Consider the following 22,021-nt stretch of genomic DNA (forward strand, 5'->3'; position numbering starts at 1 on the left):
ACTTTTTTTTTCATGCAGTTGTTCACAAAGTGGTGATCCTCGCCCCATCTTTGCTTGTGAACAGCTGAGATGTTTTGGGGAGGCTCCTTTTATACCCAATCATGAGTGTCCCCAGTTCCAAAACACTTATTGAGTGTTGTTAGAAGGAAAGGTGATGTAACACAGTGTTAAACATACCACTGTCCCAGCTTTTTTGAAACGTGTTGCAGGCATCCATTTCAAAATGAGTTTTTATTTACATTTTACACAACGTCCCATCTCCATTGGAATTGGGGTTGTATAACCAGGTGACAGCAAGTTGAGGAAATCAGATGAATTCTAGGTTCGACCCATTATGTTGTGAAACGGTTCCGGACTCAACCAGATGTGGCATTTGCTACATTCACTGCTGTCGCTTAACCAAACTGACAGAATCATGATCAAGATTTATTTTTGAAAATAGACCAAATCTTTTAAAAAAGAAAATGCTTTTATCTGAAAATGATGTAAATGAAATCAAATGTTATGGTTAGACCCTCATTTCTTTTGTCAACCATGTATTTGATACACTGCTGCTTTTTGGACCATAGTACAAGCAAGACTTTCTAACTGTTAACCAGAAGTGGTCAGCTTGCAAACAATTGGTGACCATTATGACTTGAGACTTGACTTGGGACTTGCTGATTCATGACTTGAGAGTGACTTGATGTTGACTTCAACCCACCTCTGCTGTTAACATTTCATTTTTTTAGCTCTCTGTGTTGTACCATTACACTCTGTCGCATACTGCATTTCATGGCTGCTTGAGGCTGCTTTGATTACTCTTCTGCATTTGTCACCATTAGTGCAACTTTGCATTATAATTTCTCCTCACTTGCTGGTTAACTTACTCGACTTTTGGTCTCTTTTCAGGATGATCACTGTGTCTTTCTGCCGTGGAACACTCTTAGCTAGCTAGAAGAAACACACTCATTTCACAGGTATTTTGTGCCACTTGCAGTTGCAGCTGAATATGAAATTTATGATGTATTATATCAACCATTGTCAATATCCAAAATTTATTTGTAACTCACGGAATCAGAAAAATATTTAAATAAAATTATTTACAGTAAATTTTAGACAGTTAGCATTTTGACTCTTCCCCTTGTTGTTATGAATCAACGCAGACTTTGATGTAAACTTTAATAGTGACCTGGTGGTCAGTCAGGCCCAGTCTGGTGTCATGGACTAATTCCACAGCGTCTTCCATACTACAGAAGTGCCTTGGGTCCTGGATGGCAGCCATGCAGGCAGACAACTGGTCCATCTCACTTCTCAAAAGTAACCATGTATCTTCCCTCAGAGTGCAAGTGATTCTCCTCGTCTGAGTGTCCCTAAGTAACTATTAGCTTAACACTGTCATTGCACTGATCCCACGTGGATTCGTGGATTTTGTATCATCTTTGGCTTTCTTCAAACTGCCACAGGTCAAGAGACCCGTACGTTGATATTAAGCAGCAATCGGTGGTTTTGTTATCAGCTTGCAGTTACACACTGATGATGGTTCCCTATTTTCATTGAGGTAATAGTTCCTTGTTGCCTTGACTACGAGAGTGAAGGGTATAGAAAATCAATGCTACTGTAAATGTAACGGACGAGTCAACAGAAATGTCACTCATAGACGCGATGAGTGAAAATAGAGTGCGTTATTGGTGCTTTTTACTGCAGACACATTTCCGTTTTCAGTGCCAGATTTCGGAGGAAGCTGTTTCTTCCTTTGATCCCTATGTTGTCTTAAGAATGCAACTAACTCTGGAAATCCATATGAATACCTCACATTCAGTACAACTTTAATAACTGACAAAGGAATTGTACATAATCACAAGACAACCAACCGCCAGCAACCAAGTCCAAAACACTGGTTGCTAGCTTAATAGCTAATCACGTCATATCATAAAATATGACCAAATTCTACCCTACCAAAATATTAATTCTTCCAAACACCAGATCTTGGATGCTACAAATATACTTTTGCATCACATAAATGTTAAAATATTATGCGAATTGAGACCACACCAGCTAGCTAACTCTCTTAGCATGTAGCTAGCATGATATTATGTATTCCGCTAACACCATTTTCATCTGCTTAAATTGATGCACTTTCTAGTTTGTAAGTCTGTTGTAACGTTATGATTAGCTTCTCAGTGACGCTCTAATATCACACACAGATAAAATTGTCAGATCAAGTAGAACGTTTGGAAGCATTTGCTTCCAAACAGTCGCCAACGTAATGAGGATCCATTTAGCACTGTTGGTATGAACTCTGGAAGAATGTTTAAAAACACAGGTATTTACAAAGGTTTTGAAACATGTTTCAAGTTTGTAATACCAACAAAAGATTTGCCATCATCCCCAGCCACACATTCTATCCCTTCTTTAATTGTGATTTTATTTTGGGTTCTGTTGCATATTTCATCCTGCATTTGCTCATATATGTTTTTCCTTGTGGCTGCTAGTTTAAATTGTCAGCTCATATTGACCTGAAGGCAGGTGCTGGTGGGTGGGGCATACCAGCAAATGTATGTATGCTGGGATACTATATCAGCAAAACAAAAGTTGCTTTTTCAACTGATTGAGTGCTTCAAAGTTGAACACTTTTGAATCACTTTGTCCTCATTATGTGCTTTTTAAAAATTTGGTGTGTTACAAGATGGTAGCATTTACTGTATTTGGGTTATTGCTTACACAAAGCTGCAAAGTAACATACACTTTTACACATTTTTGCTGCAGCTAGGAGCCCAACACCATTTCCAGAGCAGGGAAAACAGCACAACGAGGCTTCTGCACATTAAATCCTATAAAGGAGTAAAATAAAGTGTGGTGCAGGCTGCACAGTCACATAATTCACTGGGAGCCTGTCAGTGGGAAGTGGCTGCACAATGAAAAGGCCTTGTGTGTTTACATCCAGCGGTGTTGATGACAGGTATAAATCTGTCTGCATGAGGACAACAAGCAGCCAACACTTCCCACTTAAACATCCAGCACTCTTCCTCATTTTGTCATGGAAAAGAAAAAAAAAGAAAAGAATAAAAACAGCAGCTATAAAGCTGATCATTCAAATTCAGTATGTTTTAATAAATTTGGATTTAGAATGTTTGCTGCAGCATTAAGCTGTAACATGTCACATGGTGGCAAAATTAATTTCACAAAGATTATTGATTAACCAAATATTTAATCTAACTTCTCAAACAGAACCAAACTCAATCATTGCTTTTTTGAGGCAGAGCAACATTTGAGTCTCTTCGTTATACGTAAATAAGAAATAGACTGACAGGATTTTTATTAATATAATATTAATTCATGTAAATCACAGTGAGATGAAAGAGCTTAAATTGTGAATTGTGTTTGCGTGTGTGTGCGTGCGTGCGTGCCTGCGTGCGTGTGTTAATATGTTGTTTCATGCAGAAGAAAATTATTTTAAAATTATTTAAAGTTTTCTCAGATTATTTCAGTTCAGTGAGAGAATATTAAAAAGTTGATTTGGAATAAACATAAATAAACAACTAATAAATATCATATATATATATATATATATGTTTCACATTTTTAAAAAATCTTTTTAATGTCATTTGTGGTCCAGGTTCAAATCTGCTCCGATGAAAATATATTTTACTCAGAAATTTAATTATAATAATTATAGTTTTCGTTTCATAAAAACAGTAGAATTTAACAAAAACGGAAAAGTTTCAATAAAATAGCCAGTGTTTTGAATTTATAGCAATATAGTCCAACAAGAAATTTTCAATATCGAAATTGCTGAATTAAATATTTTCTTATCAAATCCATATTAAATACATTACTTTTTTGAAGATCGGCTCTGACAGACAGAGATAATCTCTCTCTCTCTCTCTCTCTCTCGCTCTCTCTCGCTCTCTCTCTCTCTCTCTCTCTCTCTTTCACTGCTGAAGTACATTTTCTCTTTAAGCTCGTGTCCGTCCGGATGTCCAGCTGCTGCTCCGGGTCTGGATATGTATCAGGGCATCATGGCCACTAACGGACCGCCTTCCTACGACGCCGGCTTTCTGCACGGGGCCACGGCCGGCTCCTCGCCGGTCTACGTGCCGACCACCCGTGTGGTCACCCCGATGATTCCGGCGCTGCAGTACCTCCAGACGCCCGGCGCGTCGCAGCAGAGCAGCCCGGGTTCGAGTCACTCCTCCTGGTCGCAGCCGGGCGCCGAGGCGTCGTTCAGCCACTCCCCGGTGTCTCCGCGCTTCGGCTTCTCCACCAGCCCGCCGCTGAGCTCCGGGGTGTCCGCCGGGGGGCGCGAGCTGTCCTACAGCGGCCGGGAACACTACGCCGGGCCCGGCCGCGGCCTGAGCGGCTCCTACCACAGTCCATACCCCGCCTACATGAGCACCAACGTCGGCGGGACGTGGGCGGCGTCCCCGTTCGACAGCCCGGTGCTGCACGGCCTGCAGGGCGGCGGCGGCACCCCGGGCCCGACCCGGCACCCAAACATAGGTGAGCAAGAAAAACAAAAGGAAAATAAATAAATAAAAATCATGTCATTCTGTGTAAAGTGACAACTTAGAAATTAAAACACAAAAATTATAACCACGACCAAAATGATTAATGTTCCACAGCCCTGAAATAAAAATTAAAACATTATTCTGGAAATATTCATAAAATATCACACCACCAGAATAAAAAAAAAAAAACCCTCTAATTTAATTAATAAATCACCTGTTGTTGTCGTTTATAAGAAAAAAGAACTGAAATTATTTTAATATTTTATTTTTAAAAGTATTTATTTTATCTCATAAAATATAAGCAAAATTTTGACGTTTTGGGGGGAAAAAGGAAATCAAAGAATTATTCGAATTTTCAATAATAAGACGAAAAATAAATTTCTAATGAAACTGGACACGGATCTTTCCAAAACATCGACAATAGACCGAACTTCCACATAAATCAACGACAGGAAGAAGGTCGATAAATTAATCACAGTGACTGTTGACAGGACGAGTCTCATTTATAGATTATTTAAAGCTATTAAGGATCATTACAAAATATTCTTCAAAATGCAAATAAACATGTTTTGTTTAACTTATTTGCGCGAGAAAGGGAACATGTGTAAGACAATAAATAAAGGAAAATTGTATGTGTTTAAAAATACCCACGACAGCAATAAAACACGAAAAAATAAATCAGTTTTAAATGTTTTGAAAGTAATCTTACGTTTCTTTAATCGTTTTAGTTCACAGCTTCAGTGCACTTATCACTACAAAATATATCTGCAGTTATTACGAAAAAAAAATCTTATTATTATACAATTGTTGATACGCTAATGGTTTGAAAGTGTATTTTACACATTCAATCATCATAAATGAATTATTTTTTTAAATCATGTTAATTTTGTCATGTAAATTTAAAATGAGACTTATTAAAAACAGACAATTTGAGGGGTTTTTTTTTTTCTTTTTTAATGACAAAACATTTTAAAGCGAAATGCAAAATTTTATTGTGTTTTCTGTGTTTTCTGTTTTTTGTGGTTTATAAGTAAAATGTCCTGGAACATGAACTGCTTTTAATTCTGGAGAATCTTACCATGATGAGTACATCAATCAGTTTAACCTCAAGTAAAGACTCTTGATTTCATTGAGATAAGATAAAACAGTATTAATCCTGAAAGGAACGTATTGTGCCAAGAAATAAAAATAAAATAAACATAAGCCATAACAACCGCATGTAAGAACAGAAGTGATGTCAGACAAGATTTGGAATAAAGTTCACAGCTTCCACACAGTGTCAATACAGAAGCGAAGAACAGAAGATAATGTAAGAATGTTAATCGTAGAAATGCTCTGCAGAATACTGAATATTCCATTTGTTTATTAGATATTTCTGATCCGGGCCTTGTGAGCCGGTCTGGCTGTGGACCTGATTTTTGGGCCTGCAGTTGCAGGTTGAACTCTGGACGTTTCACAACACTTGGATTTTGCTTAGTTGCCAGTTTTTTGATGCTTCAGTCTAAAATCCTGTTTGATCTGCAAAACTAATCAGCTTTATGTGTTTGTTTGAGCTGAGATTTTATTATCTCACCTGCAGAGAGCAAACATTTTCTTTCACTTCACCTTTTTACATATTCCCATCAGTCCTGGCTGTTCTCTAAATGATTGTTTCATTAATAACTGATGATGGTTAATTAATGGGCTGAGTGTTGATTATTTTAAGAGACTGAACACTTGAAGAGAAGATCAGCTGTGCGACAGATAAGAGTATTGATCTAATCTGACCTCGTCGTGTGATTTCCATCAATTCACTAAATACTTATTCAGTCAAAGCTTTTGTTTACAGCTGGAAGACAAATTCCATTATATTTCAGTCACAGACTTTATCTAATTTAATCAGATGAAAATAAATTAATCAATGTTTTACATACTTCATATTCTATAGTTTCAGGAAAATTTAACAAATACTTTGGATGCAGACGAATTATACAAATAATTTGTTTGTGATTGGTGTCAGTTATTTTCGAAGAGAAAAATTAAAGCAAATTAAATCCTGTAAAATATTTTTAATCACTTAAAATTGTGACTTTTTCAGGAAATATCCAAATCAATTAATAATTGATTAAGTATAATGTTGCTTAACAAAAGTAAAATTTTGCATTAAAACAACAAAAGCCTATCATATTGTATCACACATTATTTTAAAACAGAATTTTTAAAACTTACATTATAGAAGCAAACATTTATTTATAGATGAGTAAAATCAGTATTTTGTTCCAACTGCAATGTGTCATCTTAATTTTTTAAATTCTTTTACATTGACGTTTTAATAATAAATATAAATGGGAAAATGTGTTTTAAAAAAGTAATGGCATTGCAGCTAACAATTATATTAATTGTTGATTAACATGTTTTTGTTTTTTTTTAAATGATAAATCTCAGTAATGTCGAATCATTAAATACCCACAAATGCACCAAAGCTCAATGATTTACTTGGTTTGACCAAAAAAAAAAAAAAGTGAGAGAAAAAATCTGTGAAAAAAAAAGAAAAGCAGTTTAAGCCACAAAAGGTTTATTTAATTGTTTTACTTGATGACTTTACTAGTTATCAGAGTAGTTGTTGATTTATTTTCTGTTGACTGACTAATCAATAAATCAAACAATTCTTTTAGTTCCAGAAAAGAAAAACAAAAAAGAAAACAATCATGAATAATGATATTTATTCAGTCGAAGAGCTCTGAATCCGTATATAAGTAATAGTTTAATCAAGTGGTGCAGGTGTTTGGTTTTTAACTACATTCAGTAACCGCTAAAATGTGCATTTCTCATTTAAAATGTCATCATGCAACACAAGTAGAACAACATGAACCAGGGTGTAAGTAGGGGAGAACGGGGTTGTTTCTCACAGAGATTGTTTGCCGCTCACTTCTTCGAGGATGTGATGCCACGTCCAAAACAAAAAAGTAAAAAAAAGTACATAATTTAGCAATGTTCAAAGCAGCTGCATGCCACAGGTAGCTGTGTTGTAAGTTTGAATTATGAGCCAATCGCTTGAAAGCTGTATTTCTGCTCCCCACTATTGTCTTCCAGCTGCAGAATATAGTTTTCAGATTTTGGAATTTTTTTTATTTTGTCATAACAGAAATTTGCTCTGAAAGGTTGTTGTTGTTGTCCATTAGAATATTTTGCATTCTATATATTTATATATTTAAAGGGGAGGAAAACTAAACTGCTTTTTAACTTTGAAAATCTAAATGTGTGATAAGTGAGCCCGGTCTCCCCTGCTGCAGTCTTACTGTTTTAAAAGTGTGACGTCTGTCAAAAAGTATCTGAGTCCTTTAAGGAATCTTGATCTGTGAGCAGGTTGAAGACTGATTTGGCTGATTTGTGACTCTGTCCTGGGAAAAAATGATACAGCTGCAGTCTGACACACGTAAGGTGGAATAAATAAATAAACGGAGCCGGACTTGGACACGCAGAGACATGGCAGGCCGCCTTCTCTGTATTGTCTTGTGTAGCTGTGATGTGTTGGCTACAATGAGTGCTCAGCTCAAGGTTAGCTTGCCCTGAAGAGCTCGTCTTCTCCGTTTGGCTCTCAGCCTTGGAGGAGGCCCGCGTCCAGGGTTTAACTTCTCAAACACAAGAGTTCTCCTCAGAAAACCTGCACACAGTGATAAGATTAAAACAGAGATTTACCAGAACAAAACTCACATTGTGGATAAGTGGGGCAAACTCAGAGGCTACAGGGGCGTAGCCAGGGGGTGCTCCCCCCCCCAATTTCACTAACGGCAAAGCAGGTTTCTCAATCAGACAGTGCACACATGAAGTCATCTTTATTCTTTGAGAATGATTGACAGCTGTTGTTTACATCGTGTGCCACGAATCATCATCATATGCTAATATTTAATGTCACAACTGCAAATTATGTCATCAGAACACTAACTTGGTAGTTGTGTATCTTCCTGAAAGAACAAAATTCATTATTTTTCTGTAATTGACAAATATGCTGCATTTGCCCGGACTCTTAATTTGGAAGTACTTTCTTCCTGTGCAGTTCTGCAGTGCCAGTAACTTTACACCCCTGTTTTCTGGATTGGTTCCACCTGTTCTCGTTTGTCACACCTGCACCACGTGCTGCTGATCAGACTTTACATATGTCAGCTCCCCTTTGACTTCCTGCTGGGTCTCTCTATGTCTGAACGCTGTTGTGCTTTCCTGTTTTTGTTTTAGGGTTTTTTTCCACAACGTTTTTATATTTATTTTTCTTACTAGCTGGTTGTTGTTTATATGTTGGCCAGTTTCACAAACCCATCCTCTGCTTTGTGCTGTAATCATGACTCTGGGTTTCTGACAAAGATCTGGACTCGGTCCTGGCGACCCAAGATAGCTCACTTTTTGATCCACATGCCTTAGAGCATGAGTCCCCCCCCCCACACACACACACACACACACACCTTTGTGTTTGCAGTGGATTATCTGCAGTGACGCTTTTTCTATCATCAAAATGATCCGTTTAATAATTTGAATAGAGCAAAGAGACATTACAGAGTGTGATTGTGCTGCTGCACATAAAAGATGAAATATAGTGAATTATGATCTTTGAGAACTAATTGTACCAGTATCTCCATAAATAAAAATATGAAGGATAAAAGAATTATCACAGTTGTTCTGATGGAAGTGCTGAAATCACGTGGGTAGTTCAAGGACCACTGGAAATATGAAAATCTGAGATTTCTGGTTGTGCAAGTCATGTTTGTGTTTTAAAGGACATCATGCTGCAGATTGTGGGACTCAGGTGGGTTAGAAATCAATAAATATTATAATGTGTGAAAGAAGGGACTAAATAACCAGCTGCTTCACAATTGATGACTCCCACCGTCTGGCTGACGAATTTCAGCTCCTACCTTCTGGCTGTAGGTTCAAAGTCCTGAGGTGTAGGACAAACTGCTACAGGAGTAGTTTTGTTCCAGCGGCAACTGTGCATTTGAACAAATCTTAGCAGGGTTTGCACATATTTATTTATTTATTTATTTGCCTTTTGCACATCAGTTTTTCTGCTGGCCGTCTTTCAGTGGTTTCTCCTGATGCTTGTTTTTAGTGGTTTAGTGAGTTTGCGAGTGCCCGGTTGTGTCTGTGTTATACTTTTGTTTTGGATATGTTCTTCGTTAGTGTTGTCATTGTTATTGTTGTGTCTGACTAACATGGACGCCCTTTTCTGTTTGCTGCAAGTCAAATCTACTTACGGGTACAAATAAAGTCTCCTGAACCTGAACCTAAATATTATAATACGTGAAAGAAGAGACTCTTTTTATCTAAAGCTCAGTAGTTGATGAGGTGGGGCCCCCCACCCTGTAAATCCTGGTTACACCCCTGACTTGTATCACAAACCAACATAATGGAGACATAAAGTAAAATTAGAGTAGATAAGGTTGGAAAGCCCTCCACATCAGATGGATGTCTTTTTCCTCTGAGTGCTTGAGTGGGTCCTTGGAGACGTCCTGTTATGTGCCAGATGTTGGACGGACGATTACGTCCACCTCAGAGACTGATGGACGTGCAGCCTCTATTTGAGCATGATGGAGTTCTATTCTGTCCCGATTTCCAGCCTGGTTATTTATCTCACGAGGAGCTGTGAGATAAGGACAGATTCCAGGTGGTTGATGTGGACTGCATGCAGCGCCCCCTGCTGCTGCACAAACACTGCTGCAACCTGTGTTCAGCTCAGTTAAGAAAATGACTCTGACCCTGAAATAAATGACATAAGCTTTTTTTTTTCTTTTTCTTTTTAAGTTTTTTCACATGAACTTTTGCAGCATAAGAAGTACGAATGTACAGATTTAATGGACCAGGAACGGATATGTCAGAAATAAGTAAAAGAAGATAAACGCCATAAAACCAAAGTAGATTTTCATGCACGGTGCAATAAAATATGCAACAGGTCATCACCCAGACCGAGCGCACGGGTCCTCTGCCAACATTTAAACATCTTACCCGGGTGTTAGACTACGACAAAGCAGACGTGTTGCATGTGCAGACAGGAAACAGAAAATACTGCACATGCTGGAAAGGTCAAAGGTCACTCTGTGTTTGACCTCTGGATGCATGGACAGTCTGTGCAGCAGCTTCCGGTATAATGTGTTAATGTAAATTGGGGTTTAAATTAAACCTCCAAGGAGGCGTATTTAATTTAATCCTAAACCTGGCTTTGATTGGAGACACCATGGATTACTTTGGACCCACCAGAGGATGGGTCCAAGTCAGGAGTGACGCAGTGTGTCAACTGTGGATTTTTGACATGTGGCGTGTTTCACCATCAAACTGTGGATTTGCGATATGAGTGAACTAAAAGGTTTGTGAATTAACTCTAAGTTGCCTCAACTTTCCTGATGCTCCAGTTCAGGTTAGCTGCAATAATTCCATGAATGTGGGAATTTTTCAGGAAGGATATGTTTGTGTGTTTACTGTTTTCCCATCAGATGTTCTTCTCTGGCAGAAGCTGACTGGATTTTCAGCAGTGTTTTAAAACTAGTGTCTTTTTTTACCGAGTTTGATTTATTTTTTGAACACGCACACAAGAATGTTTTGTTGACACCTTACATCGAGCGGGCGGCGCTGTGGGACAGGACTTGGACTACCAACCTATAAACCAGGGTTTGGTTTCAGGAGAGACCTGTTCATCTGTGTCCTTGGGGGAAAAAAAATGCTTCTTTTGGTTTATCCCAGTCCACCCAGCTGTACCTGGGCTCTGGTCTTGGCTGAGCAAGAAACCTGTGCTAAAAGCTACATGCTAGCTAGCCAAGCTGGCTTGGACAGCCATTGGAGCGATGGGGCTAGCACAGTTAGCATACTAACTTGTGACCCAGATGACTTGGAGTCTATTTGTAGTGTTAGATAATATCTGTGCTAACTCCTTATTTTATGTTAGTGATCAAGTATTTGCATTTGCTATTTGATTGGAAGTCTCTGTGATCTGGTTTAATGTTTTAATGTTTAAGAGTTAAGTTTTACTTCCATCACTTGTGTTTAAGTTTTAGATACAGGGAGGGCTCCCCCTATCTGTAAGAGCCAGTAACATTAGAAATGTGAGACTAAACTACACCCACTGTAAACACCCACATTGTATAAAAAGTGCTGTATGACCCATTTTCTGGGTCTTTCACAACATGGACACTGTCTGTGAGGGTTCAGGTCTGGTTTTTATTGTGACGTTTTAATAAATCCAAAATGAGGAATACAATAGTTTGGTTCTTGGTAAGGGGCAGTAAATTACAAAAAGAGCCAGGAGAAATTACAGTACCCAGTTTAAGTTTCAAACAGAGTGCAAGCTGCAGTGATTAGTTTTGGAACACTTGGGAGCAGGATGTCCTTCTTGTCCAGGTGTTCATTCCATCACCTGAAGAGTCTAAGTTTGGGTAACGGCACCGTTTTGCATTTTAAAGTTGACCAAATTTAAACATAATGGAAACTTGGCTCAAATTACTCAAGTTAATGTTTTGATTTTCAAATAAATTTGTTGTTGACTGAAAAATCCACTGAAATTAGCTCAAATTGTCAATGAGTTGAAGGAAAAAAGTCTATTTATTCTTCTTAAAATGGTGTTTAAGTAGGGACTTGATTTTGAAGTAACCTGAGTCTGTTTTCTGTCATCAGATCTGTTCGACGACTTCGCTGAAGGTCGTGAGTGTGTGAACTGCGGTGCGATGTCCACCCCGCTTTGGAGGCGGGACGGTACCGGCCACTACCTGTGTAACGCCTGCGGACTCTACCACAAGATGAACGGCATCAACAGGCCGCTCATCAAACCCCAAAGACGACTGGTGGGTGAGAGCCACGCCCGTAACGTTTCACTTCCGTTGCCCCAAAATGGGACAAAATCTAACAATGATGGTTTGTGACACGCTGCAGTCTGCCTCAAGGAGGGTGGGACTGTCCTGCACCAACTGTCACACCACCACCACCACCCTGTGGCGACGAAACGCAGAGGGAGAGCCGGTCTGCAACGCCTGTGGACTCTACATGAAACTCCACGGGGTAAGAGACCAGAAGGTTCTGAAGACATCTGCTCTTCAGGGACCCATATGTTGGGGTCTTAATGTGTGTGTCCGTGTGGAGCTAGATGTCAGTGTGACAGAGGCCAGTAGGGGGCACTGTACGTGGTAGTCAATAGGCCTCACTCCCCGGACAGCCAAAAGATAGTCAGAGCGTCCACCTCCCATACTGGAGATCGTGAGTTTGTGTCGCAAGGGGAACGAGTGGGAAGAGTCAAAAACACAACGCAGAGCAAGCTGCTACATCAGGGTCTAGGACTTTCAATTTCATTTGTATTTTGAATCCTGTTAGCATTTATCCCTGATAAGCAGTTTCATTAGTTTTAGGGACATAAAGCAACTTTTTGGCTAATGGCTCAGCGTGACATTAGCATTGAATCGTGTCCGGATTTTGATAGATCACAGTCTTGTTAGCTATATGGACAAAAACCGAACATTTCAACACTTTGGGTAACAGCGCTAGAGAAGTTCCTTCATATTTGGCGTGATGTTGGCAACAAACACTGAGCACACTGCCAGTTTATGACCCCAAATCTTTTAGTTAATACTGTAGCTTTTGATTTGTAGTTTTTACTGCCCCCTACTGGCCATAAGAGGACTACGTCACTTAACGCTCCTTACAGGGTATCAATGACAACTTATTAAATTTAGTTTAAGGTGTACTTTAGGATAATAAATTGATCTTTGCCAATATGTTTGGTAAAATATTTTTGAAATGTAATTTTAAAAACATTTTGTTGACGTGTCAAGGAGAATAAATTTATAAAACAATTTAATGTTTTCTTCCTGATGAACATTTTGCTGTGACTCGGATTTGATACAAGTCTACGGACTCGTCCTGTTATTTTGTGAATCTAAACAGGTCCCACGACCGCTGGCTATGAAGAAAGAAGGGATCCAGACCCGCAAACGCAAACCAAAGAACCTCAACAAGTCCCAGATGGGTAAGCTTCACAAACAGACCTGTTTTTTTAACTGACCACCAGCTAACAGAGGTTACGTGATCGCCTCCTATGTGTCTGTTTTATGGTTATTAATTTTTACAATTTTTAAAAGCCATTAAAAGTATTTATTTGCTTCACCCCCTTATTAAAAAATGATTTAAAATCTAGGATACAGCCAATATTTACACCAAATATTATAAAGGTTATGCCGCCCTTTTTTGTGAATCACGAATAAATTGAAACTTTTCATTAACTTTATGTCAGTTGAATTAAATTTCCTGGTTCTGTCTCATTGTAACCATCTGCCTCAGAATATAAATGTTTTCTGTCCAAGATCAGATAAAAAATATTCAACAAATTTTCTGTTGATGATCGCAGGGTTGTGGTGGCCACCAGAGGCCGCTGCGAGTGTAACATAGTGACAGATATCTGAGGCGTGAACTGTGTGTCTTTGTGTTGATCGTAGCTGTGGACACCTCAGGGACGCCCGGCGGTGAGGGCACTCCAGTCACACCAAGCAGCACTCCCCGCGCCCCCCTGCCCTCAGAGGAGCCCCGACAAATAAAGACGGAGCCGGACACTCGCAGTCTGTACAACCACCACAGCACACACTCGCAGGTACACAGCATTCAAGCTAGTCACACGCTGTCTAGGTTGGCTAGCATGAATAGCCATTATTATTTTACAACTGCCTGGAAACTGTTTTTTAGAACACTTTATTTTAGGAGTGGGTAAATTTATTAATCAGAATGCATTGCATGGCTAGCTCCACCATAAGCTAACATTAAAATCTACTGTAGCTATCTAGCTAGCATGCAGCCCTGATACAGCCTCCAATAGCTGTTGCGTAGTATTACAGCGTGTAAGCAGCGACTGTGTTAAACGAGCGACAATTTTGACTTAACAGTTCTAACTACTGCCATTGGTATAAAATTAGTTAATTTATATGTGATTACAGATATGCTCAAAATAGCCATTTAAATCCACTGTCAAATTCCATCTAAATTCTTTAAAATTTGATCAGGAAAAGGCCAAATGACATACAAACTCTACTGCTTTGATTTTCTGCCAGATTTCGGCTCTTCCAGCCTACATGTCGGCTCAAGGAGGCGCCATTCCTTTGAAAATGTCACCAGGGAGCCACAGCGGGTCTCCTGGTTCTAAAGCTGAACCCTGGAACAACCTGATCCTGGCTTAGAACGACTCAATCCCAACGTCTCGCCTGCACTGGACACCAGGTTTTCCGTAAAGCAGATTACTGCTGTGGGTGCAGATTACCGCCGTCCACTACCTTCAGGCCTTTGGGAGATAAACGTGGAGGCCACAGCAGATTTGGGACTCTTCCACATCTGAAACAGTCAGACCAACCGTGCACAGAACTGTTATTAACGTGCAACACTGACACTGAAACACACAAACTCTGGAAGTGGAAAAACAGGAGAAATTTGTCACTGTGAACATAAAACTAACAGCAGATTTTATTTACTAAATTTGTGTTCTCCTCATTTTAATGACTTGCATTTTCTAATTAATGTCCTGTCCAGGGTGTACCCGCCTCACGCCCTATGAGTGCTGGTATAGGCTCCACCCACCACCGTGACCCTTAACTGGAGTATGCAGGTATAGAAAACGGATGGATTTTCTAATTAACATTTTGCTGAAGAAATTACACATTGAAAAGTGGACGTGAATGACGTTACAGTGGACGCCACAGCTCAGCGTAAAAGCCACTTAGCACAAATTACAAAATTCATTACAAATTACAAAATTCAGTTAAATCACATTTATTGGCATGAAAAGACCAGCCTCATATGACCAAAACAAAGAAATATTAACACTAAAAATAACGTCACTTATAAATAAAGAATAATATCAACAGTTTTAACAACAATAAATGTGCAATTTATACAAAAAGCACCCTAATAAAAGGACATTGTAATTGAAAATATGTGACTTTATTCAGATTTAAATATTAATATCTCATTTCCTCCGCTGGTGTTTGTGTAAACACTCACAGAATTTTGTTTGTGGTGCTCAGAACAATGAAAATCTCACTTAACAATCATATCATTTTAGGTTTTTTAAAAAAGACGAATTTCACTTTAATTTGTCAAATTATTTTTATACATATAAAAACATTTAGGTCTACATTCCAATGGTATTTTAGCAATCTGTCAATTATTTTGCTGAGTCATGATAATTCTGTCGGTCCAAAATAATACAATATGTGTGATTACAGTCTAAGCTTTGACTGGTAATTTAATTATAATTCATCAAAATGACTGTTTAGATTTCTAGAATTAAATTCTACTTCATCAAATCTGTTGACTAACAGTTCTGCAGCAATGCATTCTGGTCCGTTTGGATTAGCAGTAGCAGCAGATGTTAGCTTGTGTGTTAAAATAACATAATATTCGAGATTAATAAATTAACACTGAACATTTGCACATTTTTATGACAAATACAACAGACATACCATGTTTTTGGACTAAAAGTCACATTTGGGTGTACGTCACATTTTATTGTTGAATCATATATTTCAGCAGAATTCAAGAAAACACATTTTGTAACAATCTGGAAACACTATTCAGTCACACACACAAGTCGCAGAACCTTCCAAACTAGCCAAAAAATAGAAAAAGTGAGGAAAATGTGGTCATAAGAAACCATTAGCATTTGGCTTTTACAATCGCGAGCAAAGCTACATGATTACGTGCGCTTTATGTCGACAGCTGAATGTTTCTGCAAATAAATGATGCCAAGGTGCAATTTCTTGATAACAAAGTGATTGTTGCTCATTTTATTTTGCTCACATCATACCTCCAGTGTCATAATGTCACATTTTAATTGCAACCATCTTAGATTTTGACATAAAAAAATTGTTGAAATTGTTTGAAATCAAAGATGATGATAAATGCAGCAAAGATTTTCAGACTGATATCTTAAATGTGTTTTTTATTATTCATTCATGAATTAATTGTGAACGTGTATTTCAGCACCACAGACAACATTCTCATCTGCTTCAGGTTTTGCAGCAAAACTTGAAGTGGAACATCTCAGTATTACTGAAAGTAAAACAGAATTCCTGCTTTACTGGCTGTAGCTTTTAGGTTTGTTAAAAAAAGACTCGACATTGACACAAAGTAACTAAAAACACAACGCTGACACCTCAGTGCAATAGGAAGACTTCTGCTTCAGTTTTTACGTCTATAAAGTTGATTTAGATTCCGATCCAGATCAGTGTTGAGTCCACTGTGACTGAAGAAAAAAAAGAAAAAGAAAAACCTGCTGAACTACCTGCAGCAGGTAAGTTGCACATGATGTGATTATGTAGGGTCTCAGCTGCACATAGCGCCCTCTGTTGACACAAGTGTAAACATGCAGCAACAAAACTTTCTGGACAACTTGTTTTTTAACAGTTAGTATTTAAAAAAAAAAAATCTCGTTTTGATTTGAACATTGTTTCATCAAACAGTGCCCATATGAAGCAGTACTGTATCAAAGCAGCATGTTAATGTGGAATATTACCACATGTAAAGAAGCACATGTATGTAAAAGCTCCACTCCAGTGTAACTGTCTATGATTTTACTGTATCGTAACAGCGCAGTGAAAGACGGACACGTCTTTGTGGACTTTGTCGCATCTTTTTTTCTGTGTGCAACTGTAGCTCCAACCAGGAAACCAATAAAGTCAAAGCTCTGTGACATCATAGTGTCACGTTGACCTCAGAACATGCATTCCTTTCATCTAAAGTACTAATACAGCGAAAATAATAAACATACCCACTGTTGATGTTTTTTATGTTGGATCTTGTTTTTCCACAGTTGAATTTCAAACAGCAGGTGGCAGTAGAGAGAAACTTCTTGAAGCCAAAGGTGCATGGCCCTCATCCAACCTCGACCTAGTCCAAGGCCTTTGGATTGTACTATGGACGGTAGCAACTGTAAACATGATCCCTGAAGACCTTGCCAAGTTCTTGCACACACTGGTGGCCAAACATAGAAATGAAAGGCGTCCAACGCTAAACTCATGTCCAAGTTTCACATTGATACATAAAGTCTTTGTTGAAATTTTGCTTATAAATTGATCAGCCAGACAGACACACGCATGGAGTCAAACAGTTCCTCGATGTGCTCAGCCTTCAACAATGCGGCTAAAAAGTAGTGCACATCAAGTTCTAAAAAGCACAGATTGGTTCTAAAGGAAGTACAATTCTATGATTTTTCATGATTTCTAAAAACTGAGTGTGATGGAGTTCTGGTGGTGGAGGGGTCCACGTCCTGGAGGAGGTCTTCCACCCAGCAGAGGAGGGCGGGGCTCACCTGATTACCCCGTCTACCCGTTAACTTTGCACCAGATCAATACAAAAAACAAGTTTTTTGGCTTCTGCACACATCTGCCACCTGCTGGACATGTTTGGGCTTGTTGCAGGGAATAATCATCACTTCCATGACGGAAATAAGGAGCAAGTGTGGTTGAAGTTACATGAAGCTTGAAATGAGCTTTTTTGTCAGTTTGTTTCATTTTCAAAGTTTAGCTGCTTGTTTTCTTTCTTTTTTAATTATTGTAAAAAATATATATATATATATAAACAGGAAAACGTCTGCAGGTGTTGAATGCTGTATTCACGAGTCTAACTTTTATAGGTTGTGACTAAATTTTCTTTATCTTTTGTATCTTCTGGAAACTGTATCCTCCCAATTTGCACAAACTCTTGGGTGAAGGTCTGAATGTCTTTGATAAACAGCTGGACGGTGCACTGATTGAAGTCTTCGGTCACCTTCTCCCGGAGGACTTCGGCGAATTTGTCCTGTACCATTTCCCTCCAGCAGTGCTGAAACGTGAGCCTGACCTGATCCTGATCAGCGTCCGATAATTGTGAGACAGACATGTAATCCCGTGCGAATGCCCCGCCTCTTTCTAGATGTTCCTCAAAGCTTTGACTTTGCTCTGAAAGCAGTGTTTGCACAGCATCGACAAAGGCGTCCACTTCCTGTGTCAGGATGGGTCTCTCATCTTCTGGTTTGGATTCTGACACACTGTGCAGACCCTTGAAGTAGCCTCTCCACTCTTGGCTCTGTGTGGCGCTCACCAAAGGGAAGGTCACGTCTCCAGATTTCAGCCGGTGTTTGATGGCACAATACAGATTCTCACTTAATGGATTAAGAGCTGCGCTTGTCTCGGCTGCTTTGGCATAGCTCTCGTAGTCCTCGACCCGATCGATGCAGTCCACCTGGCTATAGGTGACATCCCGGAACAGATTTTCTTTGCTTCCTTTGAAGCCCCAACATCTCACGTAACCAATATGAGTCTTGACCCTGTAGTTTGTCCACCAGTCCTGAGCCTTCTGAACCAGGTTCAGCATGCACGGGTCTTTGTTTCGGGTCAAACACGGGCTGTTCATGGTGAAGACGTAGACCTTCCACTCCTCTGAGATGGCCTCGGACTCCAGAAGTTTCTGGGTTTGTGTGATGATGATGTCCTCGCTGTGTTCTCCGTTGCTGTAATTGGGATAGTAGGGTCCATACATCACAATTTCATCCTGTTTCTCAATAACCGCCCATGAATGCTGTTTATATTCCGCGCCACATTCCTCCGTGATGTCACCGTGGAACTCCAAAAATTTCTTGTTGACAGACTCGTGGAAGAAAAGGTCATCAGCAGCTTGTCTGAGCTTGAGGTGTTCCAGGACTTTCTTCCCCGCGTTCTGAACGTCCAACCAGGATGAGATCTGCTCACTGAAGCTCCTACCATCAGTCGCATGTTTTGTCTCTTCAGTCACACGAACATCACGTGGGGCCGGGTGACGACAAAACGTCCTGTAACACCAAAACATCTGTGTGAGTCATTTTATGTGTTCCAGCAAACTGTGCCACACGTCTGGTGACTTCTTCTGAGACGTGGAGTTAATCATCAGACACAAACTGTTTCAAAGTAAAATGATTTCATCACATCACCAGCTGTCCAAACCACATTTTCATAAACACATTCATCAAAATACTTTATTTACCAACAGATTATCTCAAGAACACAGTCTCTGGGCAGGCTACGTCTTAGCTAGCAAGCTAGCTACTGAGTCAGGCTAGCTAGCTGTTGTTAGTTAACTTTACTAGCTGTAACTTGCCCCCCCCCCCCAAAAAAAAAAAACAAATTAAAATTAAAAATTCAATGGAAATGATTTATATTTGTATTTTGTTCTCTGTTCTCTGTAAAATATAGCAATACGCTTTTGGAAATATTTATACAGTTGTGCAAAAACTGCATGTAACACTTGTTGCTAGGACACTAACATCGCCATTTTCAAGTGTGTGTGTGTGTGTGTGTGTGTGTGTGTGTGTGTGTGTGTGTGTGTGTGTGTGTGTGTGTGTGTGTGTGTGTGTGTGTAGTTTAGTCAAATTTATGTGACATGAAATATTTTTTGTTAACGTCTCCAGAAAGCAAAATTTTCCTTTTGAAATCAGTCCAAATCTGCTTCTTTTTTTTTTTTTTTATGGCTCCTAAAATATGAAATGTTTGGATTCGTTGTCAAGCAAGAACTGTGGAATCAGACACAGAAATAGAGATTATATTGTAATTATACAGTGTGTGTGTGTGTGTGTGTGTGTGTGTGTGTGTGTGTGTGTGTGTGTGTGTGTGTGTGTGTGTGTGTGTGTGTGTGTGTGTGTGTGTGTGTGTGTGTGTGTGTGTGTGTTGGTTATGTTTGGGTTTTTTGTTTGTTTCTCTGTTTTGTTTATAAATTTTTTCCTTTTTATTTGCACATATTAATATATGCTGCAAGTAAAGATAAAATAAAATCTTAGGCATGGTTTTTTGTGTTCTGTTGGTTATGTTTGGGTTTTTTGTTTTATTGTAGTGTTTCTATTTTTATTTGGAGATACTTTTGTTGTATTCTGTTGGTTAGCTTTAAGTTTTTTTTGTTTGTTTGTTTTTATTTTTTATTGTATTGTTTCTGTTTTTATTTGGAGATGCTTTTGTTGTATTCTGTTGGTTAGCTTTAAGTTTTTGTTTGTTTGTTTGTTTTATTTTTTATTGTAATGTTTCTGTTTTTATTTGGAGATGATTTGTTGTACTCTGTTGGTTATCTTTGTTTTGTTTTTTTTGCTTGGTTGTTTTTATTGTTTTTGATTTTTTTTTTCCATTCAGTACCTTTTTTAGTGATGGTATTTGGGGGGGGTTCTTTCTTTTCTTCACTTTCTGTTTTTTTTTTTTTTTTTTTGTAGTTCTAATTGCTCCTTTAATCAGTGGACCACAGGTGTTTGATATGATATGATATGTTTTATATCACATCTTTACTGAATATAAATATTTTATGAGCCATAAAAGGCATGTGTGGGGTCTTTAATCAGACTTGCAATTACAATTTTTCTCCAACATATGAGTGATGGGAGCAGGAAGATGAAAGCACCCCGTAAATCTCCTTCAGTCTGGACTTACTTCAGTCGTCTGTGCTGCGACGCCTCCGTCTGGTATCTGTGCAGGAGACTTTTCAAACTGGCCAAACATTTCTTTGAGTACAGGAGAGGATCCGCGTCAAATAGAGGCCTCTTACGGCTCAGCCTGTAATCACAGCTTTTACAAAACGTGAAGAGACATATTTCAACATTTCAATGAGTTTCTAAGGAACCAATAGTGAGAATTTGATCTTACAGCAGACAGTGAACAAGCAGAACTTTCTACAAATCCAGATCTGTGAGAGTGACACAACCTTTCAGACAGGAGTGTAAGAAGGTCCACAAAAAAAATCCTGTTTACTCCAAAGGAAAGCTCCAGGCCTCGGCAGAGGTATGTGTGTTCCAGTGCCGTTCCAGTTTCAAAAGTTATTTCTTCACTTGTCTCTGAGTACTCACATGGCAAGTTCCATCCAGACACCACAGGAGGATCAGGATCTGATGCAGCTGTTTGGTCCGGCAGGGTGGGTCAGCTGGCTCGTAATCTAGATCAGGATCCAGACTAGGCTTCAGCACTCCTCTGAGTGTGTGTCTGATCAGATAACTGCTGCAGAACGTACAACCGTCAGTCTGAAACTCCTCCTCCTCTCTCTCATCACTCCGGGCCACGCAGACGTCAGGTATCACCGCCGAGAGCTGCTTCATGCACACGCTGCATGTGCCAGGAAACTCAGCCTGTATGACACCTTTCCCTCTGCAGAGGAACGAACACATTAGTTATTAAATCCTCTGGTGCACTTTTGTGAAAAATTACAAACAATAAACCATCTATCAGTGTGAAAACAGTGTGGGTTCTTTATATACACTATATTACATTTATGCTAATAAATACACCAAAAGACTACAGATTGCAGCTTTAAAGTCCACTGGAGTGACCTCGTGCCCTTGAGCAAATGCATGTGTGGTTGTCCTTCATTCTGTGTTCACATCTGGTGTTAAAACAATCGCACCGAGCCTCAGAATGAAACATGATGAGACAAAGAGTCACTGCTGAGATTCCATCGTGAGGGAAGAACTGGTTTTCCAACAGTTGCTTTGGTGACGCCGTCTCCTGTTTGTTGACTTTGACACAGATGCAACAACCTGCCTGAAGGTGTTCTTGAGAAAG

At 39.2% G+C, this 22,021-nt stretch overlaps 2 protein-coding genes across 2 annotated transcripts; one reads left to right on the forward strand and one right to left on the reverse strand.

Annotated features, from left to right (window-relative positions):
- The first annotated feature begins 3,958 nt into the window (after window positions 1-3,958).
- gata4 (GATA binding protein 4) lies at window positions 3,959-14,899 on the forward strand. Its single transcript, XM_034162412.1, has 6 exons — window positions 3,959-4,482; window positions 12,123-12,289; window positions 12,378-12,503; window positions 13,383-13,464; window positions 13,931-14,082; window positions 14,537-14,899. The coding sequence occupies exons 1-6, from the start codon at window positions 3,987-3,989 to the stop codon at window positions 14,660-14,662; spliced, it is 1,149 nt and encodes a 382-aa protein (XP_034018303.1). The 5' UTR covers window positions 3,959-3,986; the 3' UTR covers window positions 14,663-14,899.
- A 644-nt stretch (window positions 14,900-15,543) lies between these two features.
- Window positions 15,544-21,523, reverse strand: LOC117503207. Its single transcript, XM_034162411.1, has 3 exons — window positions 21,313-21,523; window positions 20,900-21,034; window positions 15,544-19,284 (listed from the first exon to the last, which is right to left on the reverse strand). The coding sequence occupies exons 1-3, from the start codon at window positions 21,324-21,326 to the stop codon at window positions 18,099-18,101; spliced, it is 1,335 nt and encodes a 444-aa protein (XP_034018302.1). The 5' UTR covers window positions 21,327-21,523; the 3' UTR covers window positions 15,544-18,098.
- Between the last annotated feature and the right edge of the window lie 498 nt (window positions 21,524-22,021).

The sequence above is a fragment of the Thalassophryne amazonica genome, chromosome 21 (assembly GCF_902500255.1).
Source record: "Thalassophryne amazonica chromosome 21, fThaAma1.1, whole genome shotgun sequence".
In the NCBI taxonomy this organism is placed as follows: Eukaryota; Metazoa; Chordata; class Actinopteri; order Batrachoidiformes; family Batrachoididae; genus Thalassophryne; species Thalassophryne amazonica.